At 48.6% G+C, this 8,565-nt stretch overlaps 1 protein-coding gene across 4 annotated transcripts in view; it reads left to right on the forward strand.

The window, feature by feature from the left end:
* Positions 1-8,013, forward strand: part of STS (steroid sulfatase) — a 158,309-nt gene extending 150,296 nt beyond the window's left edge. For all 4 annotated transcript variants that reach the window (XM_077754704.1, XM_077754702.1, XM_077754701.1 and 1 more), the window contains one exon: positions 5,303-8,013. In XM_077754704.1, coding sequence (XP_077610830.1) covers positions 5,303-5,676 — 374 coding nt within the window. In that variant the 3' untranslated portion in view covers positions 5,677-8,013. The remainder of the gene's footprint in view (positions 1-5,302) is intronic.
* The last annotated feature ends 552 nt before the right edge of the window (positions 8,014-8,565 follow it).

Raw genomic sequence — 8,565 nt, forward strand, 5'->3', positions numbered from 1 at the left:
TGCTGGGCATATGAGAGATGTGGGAGATACACTTGTTCATTTCAGAGAGTGAAGAAGGCAGTGAAAGACATGGAGTGTCCACAGACGGAGAACGTTTAGTGAAAACAGGTGAGAGAGACAGAGACACACTGATGGAGTCCGGCTGGGATTCAGACACGCCCACGGAGAAGGACCTGTAGAGCCTTGAAGGATGGGGCCGATTTCAACACACAGCAGAGTGAGGAGGAAGGCATTTTGCCTGTATCCCGTACCCACTCAGGACTGGGGGGTTATTTTTCTGTTCCCCGATTTTTTGTTTGTACACCGGAGACTTGGTCGAAGGGAGTGTTTTGTGTTCTGATGATCAGCCGTCAGTCAGGGGAAGTAGGATTGCTCTAAATCCTGCCTGGATTTGAGGCGATGCTCAGAGCCACTGGCCTTGGCTGCTTGCTCATTGGTCTTACTATTTTCGTGTTGAGTTCTGGTGTAGACAGCTGCAGGAAGCAGCAGACCTGTGATCCATTAATCCAGTGCTGAATCATTCAGAGTCCAGGCTACAGTGAACACGTAGATGTGAGCCTCAGGGTCACCCACAGTGTGTGGGTCCTGAGCTAGAAGCCACTGGTGCCCCAGGGCCACTCAGGCATGGCCACGGTGTAAGAGCTCTGGGTAGAAGAAAGGAATGTGGGCATTAGAGTAAGGTGGCTGGCCCAGGATAGGGAGGCGCGTGGCGTCATGTTCGAGGTGTGCTGTGCAAGCAGGGAGGTCAGCATGGGCTTGGGGCTCAGGGTGGATTTGCACACATCCGCGGATGACATCCACATTCCTTGAGGGGGCACCCTGGAGTCCTGTGGGTGTGGGGCCCCCACCACGGGAAAACACAACAGCATTGACATGGCTCTTGAACTTCAGGATGGCAGTGTCACAAGAAAGCCTGCTACACTGAAAACCCACAAAGTCTGGTGTGCCTTGTCTAATATATACACAGGATCCTCCAAGCATCCAAAGTACATCTTGCAAGGATGTTAAACGGCATTCATCAAGGGAAGCCTAGGTCTGAGTGATAAATGACGAGCCAGTGTGCTGAAGCCATGTACATTTAATTGTCCGTGCTCTTTGAGAATCCTTAGTGGGGGCTGAGGCACCTGGGTGGCTCAGTAGGTTAAGCGTCTGACTTCTGCTCCGGTCATGATCTCACGGTTCATGGGTTCGAGCCCTGTGTCAGGCTCTGTGCTGACAGCCAGCTCAGAGCCTGGATCTTGCTTCAGATTCTGTGTCTCCCTCTCTCTCTGACCCTCCCCTGCTCACGCTGTCTCTCTCTCTCTCTCAGCAGTAAATTTAAAATAAATTTTATTTTATTTTTTTGAAATAAATTTTAAAAAAAAGAATCCTTAGTGGAGGGAATAGTATCTGAAGACGTGCTGCAGTGAATGGATACAAGAGCAGTGAATCCAGGGTGTTTCTCGCTTAGACTGGTTGTTGGTTTATATTCACAGCTCACTTATGTGGTCTTCACCATGCAGCTGGCCGTGTTCTCACAGCTTACATATAGGAACAGGTTCCTCACCTGCAAAGCAGTGCCAGGAGCAGAGTCTGGAACAATCCTAAGCTTACAGAAGGGGAGACCTGGACACAGAGAGGCTGATAGCCATGCCCAGCATCACACAGCAAGGGCACCACAGAGCTGGGATTGGAAGTCCAGGGTTGTGTGCAAATGTCGAGAAAAAGGATAGTGAGGTTAAAGCAGATCCTACTATGCAAGCCACAGAACCAGGAACCACTTTTACTTAAAGTACGCTCTATGCCCGGGCTGGGGCTCAAACTCATAACCCTGAGATCCAGAGTCACATGCTATACTGACTGAGCCAGCCAGGTGCACCTAGGAAATGCATTTTTTAAAAAAATGTGTTTATTTATTTTTGAGAGAAAAAGAGAAAGACAGAACCCATGTAGGGGAGGGGCAGAGAGAGAGAGGGAAACATAGAATCCGAAGCAGGTTCCAGGCCCTGAGCTGTCAGCACAGAGCCCGACGCGGGGCTTGAACTCACAAACTGTGAGCTCATGACCTGAGCCAAAGCCGGGCGCTTAACCGACTGAGCCACCCCAATGCCTCAAGGAAACACAGAAGAGAGGGTGTCTATGTAGGATGCTGGCCACTGCACCAGACCAGATTCCTGGGTTCGAGCCCCACGTCGGGCTCTGTGCTGACTGCCAGCTCAGAGCCTGGAGCCTGTTTCAGTCTGTGACTCCCTCTCTCTCTGACCCTCCCCTGCTCATGCTCTCTCTCTCTCTCTCCTAGAAATAAATAAAAAACATTAAAAAAAAATTAAAAAAAAAAAAAAAACCAGGTTAGAAAGTAAAAAGACACTGATTCCATACAGCATGCTAAACCAGCAAAGAATCAGAAAAATTAATTCTTAATTCTACACTTGTCGGAGCTCAGTAGCGGTCCCTCGCGGCTCCCTGGTGAGGATGCCCGAGCTTTCCCGCCCGGCCTTTGAGTCAGTTCTGCATTGTACACCTGGGCAGGCCTGAGCCGAGGCGGCAATAATGGAATCCATGTGCACGGCTCTCAAAAACAACTGGGAAATATGGGCCCTTAAAATGAATTTGTTCCAGGAGCCTGCATCCCCTTGGGGTTTTAAACACAGCGAGACTTGACTCGAATGCCAGGGTGGAAACGCCCTCCCTGATCTGCAGCGTTCGCAGCAAGAGCAGGCGGGCTTCCCACGTGCCTCTGTCTGTCACCAGCATGGCCCTGCTGACCCCGACCCGGGACGGATTCTGAGTGGCTGCGGCGTGCATTGCCGAAAAGGCTTCTGAAGAAAATGCCATGCTTCAGAGGCCCCGGGGAAAAGAGGAGTTGACGTGGAGAATGCTAAGGATCCCCGTGTGCTTTTCAGAACTCCGCCCGAGAGCATAGCATAGGGATGCTCACAAATCCCGTCTGCAGCCTGGTGTGTGGGCCTGCCTGCCTGCCTTCGTCTTTAAAAGGCAGGTGTGGGGGCGCCTGGGTGGCTTAGTTGGTTAAGCGTCCGACTTTCGCTCAGGTCATGATCTCGCGGTTCGTGGGTTCGAGCCCCGCGTCGGGCTCTGTGCTGACTGCCAGCTCAGAGCCTGGAGCCTGTTTCAGTCTGTGACTCCGTCTCTCTCTGACCCTCCCCTGCTCACACTGTCTCTCTCTCCTAGAAATAAATAAAAACATTAAAAAAAAATTTAAAAGGCAGGTGTGCCGAACACCTGTGAGTTGACACAGGTGTGGTATGGCAGCTCTTATAGCATCAAGGAGCCCAAGCCTGGGGGCACCCTCACGTGGAGGAGAGCCCGTGACAGATTCAGTTACAGCACGTGCACGTTGCCCGCCCTGCGGTTCCCAGGTCTGCCCCTCCCCCAGACCACAGACAGGCTTGCCTTCCCTCGCACGTGCTTACCTGAGCTCAGGGGTGGCTGGGGGCTGATGCAGACCCTCGTGACAGACGTTCTAACTTGATTCTGGTGGCTTGTTTTGTGTTTGGATCGGGGGTCACTAAATGCCTCGAAGTCACCATTGCAATGATATGTGCAAAATATGAAAGAGGGTTAATCAGAAGGTGTGTCCTGCCTCGAAGCAGGAATGGCTCCGGGTTGGGGGGGAGGGGGTGGTTACCTAAAAACACCATAATGACAGTGCAAAACAAGACAATCTCATCCCAGGCCTCATTCCACTGGGAATACTTGCTAATTCTGTCTTTATCTGCTGTCTTCTTCACACGCAGGAAGCTGTTTTCACAGTCCCGTCAGATGTTTCATGAGCGTTCAGCTCCTCGGGATAAACAATCAGGTCTTTCTGACTATTTGTAAATTAGGATTCTTTTTTCCTTAAAAAGATAGAATTTGCAGGTATGGTGGAACACTGACTTGATTTGAAAAGAACTTCAGTTTTAAACAGTATAACCATCCTGCTCTGGGGTCACTGAGGTCTAATTTTTAAGTTTATTTTTGAGAGAGAGAGCATGAGCACGGGAGGGGCAGAGAGAGAGAGAGAGAGAGAATCCCAATGAGGCTCTGTGCTGTCAGTGCAGAGCCTAATGTAGGAGTCGATCCCACAAACCGTGAGATCATGACCTGAGCTGAATCAAGAGTCAGACACCCAACCGAGCCCCCCAGCTGCCCACTAATTTGGAATTTTTAACAGCTTTACTAAGAAATAAGCTGTATGCCATGAAATTCAAGCTCAACGATTTTTAGTAAATATATGAAGCTCCGTACAGTTTGTCCAAATCTAATATCAGAATATTTCACTCTACTACCCATTTGTGGTCCCTCCCAATCCTCACTACCGGACACATTTAGTTCCTTTTATTTTTTCTTAAGTTTATTTACTTATTTTGGAGAAAGAGAAAGAAAGCAGAGGAGGGGCAGAGAGAGAAAGAGAGAATTCCAAGCTGACTCCACACTGATAGCACAGAGCAGGATGCAGAGGCTCAAACCCATGAACCATGAGCTCATGACCGAGCGCCGAAATCAAGAGTTGGACGCTTAACCAACTGAGGACACCCCGGGGTGGGGGGACAAGGCTCATTTAATTCTTGACTTGATACGCTTAGGTTGTCTTAGAGAAAATAAGTTAACTGAGGTCTGAGCGTGTTTCCGATTGTTTGCGACGGCTGTGTGCGTGAGCGCGTGTCTATGTGTGCAAGCACTTTTCTCTCATGTACGCGTTAGCGGTGAGCCTACCTCTTCCAGAAGGTCCCGTCGGTTTTAAACAGAAAGTTGGGCGGCAGGTTGAAAACGTCAGAGACCATGGGTGGTAGAACTGGGAGCTTGTCATCTGTTGGTGAGTGTGTGTTTTTTGAGTGCCCGCTGCCCGGTTCCACAATGTAAAATTTATTAAACCAAAATGATGGTCCTGGCCGTGTTCTCTGCGCAGTGAATAGTCTTTTTTTTCTTCTGCCTGCACACCATCGACTAAGGAATTGGGGGTTGGGAAAAAGGAAGAGAAGGGAGAAGGAGAGATGGAGAGAGAGAAGGAGAAAGAGGAAGAGAGATTTTTCTCAGTAGGAAGAAAACGCATATGGTGCATGTAAATTTGCTTCGTAGAAGCTATATTGCTTTTAGCTTTTTCTTGCCAGTTCCGCCTTCACGCGTGTTTTTGCTTTGTCATCTATCTTTCCGGCCGTGGTGTTCATTCTTTTGAGCCTTAAGGGTGAGAAATGGAAGCAGGTGCATTTCATCCCTAACTGAGGCTTCCCGCCCTGGCAGAGTATTTCTGTGCTTGTTCCCATTGGTGTGAACATAGACACACTTCCCACACCACACCAACCCCTGTCCTTGTACACCGCAGGCACGTCCATCTGGAAGGCCTTCTTCTTCACGCCCAAGTTCAGCCCTGAGGGCGCCAATGGCTGCTTTTCCACACATGTGTGTTTCTGCTACGGGCATGCTGTCACCTACCATCGGCCGCCATTGCTCTTCGACATTTCCAAGGACCCCAGAGAGAGAAACCCACTGTCACCAGCGACGGAGCCCCAGTTCCAGGAAATCCTCGATGCCATACAGGAGGCGGTAGACCATCACACCAAGACGCTAAAGGAGGTGCCCAATCAGTTGTCACTGGGCAACATCGTCTGGAAGCCGTGGCTGCAGATGTGCTGCTCGCCGTCAGGCCTGTCTTGTCATTGTGACCATGAGAAACAGGCCAGGAGTGCGAGCCACTAGCTGTGCATCCAGGGTGGCGTTGGGAGACTAGTGTGCTCTGGTGTGTCAGCCGCCATGATTCACGTAGTGCCAATAAACAAGGGGATAAGGATGAAGACATAATTACTAAATCTTAATCTGTGCAACATATGACGGGTCAAGGACCATCATCTTCACCAATAGTACATGACGCTAAGTTGTAGTTAGGCTCTTGGAAGGCAGTTATTATCGGTATTATTTAGAACACGTATTAAATGCTATTCACGATAGATATATTTTTATGCTCACAGTTCATTTCTTTCCTCGACGAGCCTGAGATACTTAAACTGGGAAGCTAGTAGCTGATAGCTTTTTAAGTAAAAGTGAGAGGCCCACAGATAGATATTTTTTTGTGCAGCAGACTTTGTAGGACATCCTTTGGGAACAATAGTCCCAAAATAAATCTCCCCTGAAGGAATTTCCGTTTCATAATGTATAGTATTGTATTTGGGTTTTTCTAACTCTTTGGTGAATGGAAGTTCTGAAATGAAGGCTACCTCAGGGGGATCGTAGAGAAAGGAGTCCTTCCCAACGCGATCCAGAATTATCGACATGGCAGCACGTGCATGATTTGAGGGGAAACCACTCGTAAGCAATCCATGGTCCATACAGGATACTGCAGTGCGTTTCAGGGTTGCCGGATTTCCTGATGAGACCACAGGAGTTAACATAAGCCCTTCTGTTTAGTATCCTCGTTTCCCATGGCTATGAAATTCCCATGCCTCCAGTCCTCAATGAGATAGATGTACGACTCTGTTCTAATTCTGTTTCTTCCAACACCAGTAACTAAGGGACAAGGTGTCATGAGGCCACATAGGTGATGGGTGGACAGCGACTCTGCGGAAGAAGGGTCCTGAGTCTGAGCGTCCACTGAGCAAAGAATGCCCCCGGGGGGACCAGGCTTAAGTCACTTGTCCGGACACTGTACGTTCTCCAAGAGCATCACGTGGATGCCTATCCTGGTCTGTAGAGAGGAGCTGCCGGCCGTGTGCCTACACACTCGTCTCGTTTGTGAACGAGTCTCAGCAGCATCTGCTGGCCCGGAGTTGGCTCGGCTCCAGGACAGGACAGCCACATGGAAAGACCGGACCACGCGTGGCCCAGTGGAGAGAAGGCATGCCGTCTGTGTCAGCGTTCCGACAGTGGGCTACGCTTCTCTCTAATTGTCACCCGTGAAGAACTTCCAGGATCCAGCTGTATTCCCCTAGTTCCTCTTAACATCCGTGATTTCAGACGTTAATCTTTGTTTTCCTTCTCTTCGAACCTAACCTACAAGTGATTTTTCCCCTCTCCCCGGGCGAATGGCTGAAAGTTGGCAGAAAACAGAATTCTTAACTTTTCATGTGGATCTTGTGCTCCAGAAAGTGCCGAAAATCTGTCCTTTTGCTTTGGGACCTATTAAGGAATGTTCTAGCATGTTAATAATGTGTTAGGAATATTGCCAATGTTACTGTGTGGAAAGTGTTTAAAACCTCTGTTAGGAACTTGGGTTTTAAGCTGTTCATGTTTACACAGACGTAAATGGACTTTTAGACAACACTGGATGGCGTAGGGATGTATGTGGGAGGGTGAAGTAACTTAAAGCACTTTTATAGATTATGTGAGTACACATTTATGTACAGAGTTGTTCAGTCTGTACAATGTTAGCAGCAAATGAAGGATACATATACCTCTAGAAATAAAATGAGCTTTAACATTTTTGTCTCAAAATAAGTTCGATCACCGTTATGAATCAGGGTATTTGAAAAATCAGATTTATTCATAATAGTGATGATTCCTAGATTTCAACCACTTGCCAGCTGAAAGTTGTGGTTGGGGTGCACAGCAGGAAATTTGATTTCTTTTGTTCAGGACACACCAAGCCGACCTTCCTTAGGACATGCTTTTCTTGTGTGTTGATTTCACAAACCTGTATGAGGCTACTTGTTTTCAAAGAATCTCTGTGGCATTTCCATAAGGTTTGTATGTTCACACCTTCCTGGGCTTTGAAAGTTTAAACAAATTCTTCTGAAAGAAAATCTCTACATTCGTAGCATTTCGTAGACATGCCACGCGGAGCAAACAGTAACATCACAGAGGCCTCCTTTCCCAGCTCAGTGATGCTGTGTGGAGACCAGAATCGCAGCCTGTGTCATGACAGATTCAGGTCTTAGGTCGCCCTGAAGGACACGCAGAGAAGAGCCGAGCAAAGATGCGGGGAACGTATCGGGTCCCCGTCTGCAGGGTGCCACCTGGGAAGTGATGGAGTCTGGTAAAGGATTCTCAGAGCCTCGTTCTAATGCCCGTGGACACTTAAAATAAAATTCTCCTTGAACGCAACCTGGTGTATGGCTCTACTGTCTCGTGTGACTCAATTCGTCCGGTCTGTGGAGGGCTTTTCTGTGCTAAGCAAAGGCAGATACAGGTTTCAATTCAACAAATACTGACTGGGTCCCAAAGCCTCCGGGAAGGGCGCAGAAATGCAGAGGAGGGTGAGGAATACAATGGCCCCTCAGCTCCAGGACCAGACGGCAGGGTGAGCCGTGTTACCATCACGAACACTGCCTCAGGCCTTCTCAGGGGGGTCTGTAAAAAGTGCCTTAACTTCTTGTAAAGTCAGAAACAGAAAGATAGACACTTGGGGTTGAAGGTCATGCACACACATGTAGGAACACAGTTGTGAAGTAGAATCTCAGTGTGTGTTCACAGGTTTTAGGGTCTTATGTAACATGTCATGATCTTATATTTTTTAATGTTATTTTTGAGAGAGAGAGCACAAGCAGGGGAGGAGCAGAGAGAGAGAATGTCGAGCAGACTCTGAGCTGTCAGCAGAGAGCCCGATGTGGGGCTTGAACTCGTGAACCGTGAGATCATGACCTGAGCCAAAACCAA

Source organism: Crocuta crocuta, unplaced genomic scaffold, assembly GCF_008692635.1.
Source record: "Crocuta crocuta isolate KB4526 unplaced genomic scaffold, BGI_CrCroc_1.0 scaffold221, whole genome shotgun sequence".
Lineage (NCBI taxonomy): Eukaryota > Metazoa > Chordata > Mammalia > Carnivora > Hyaenidae > Crocuta > Crocuta crocuta.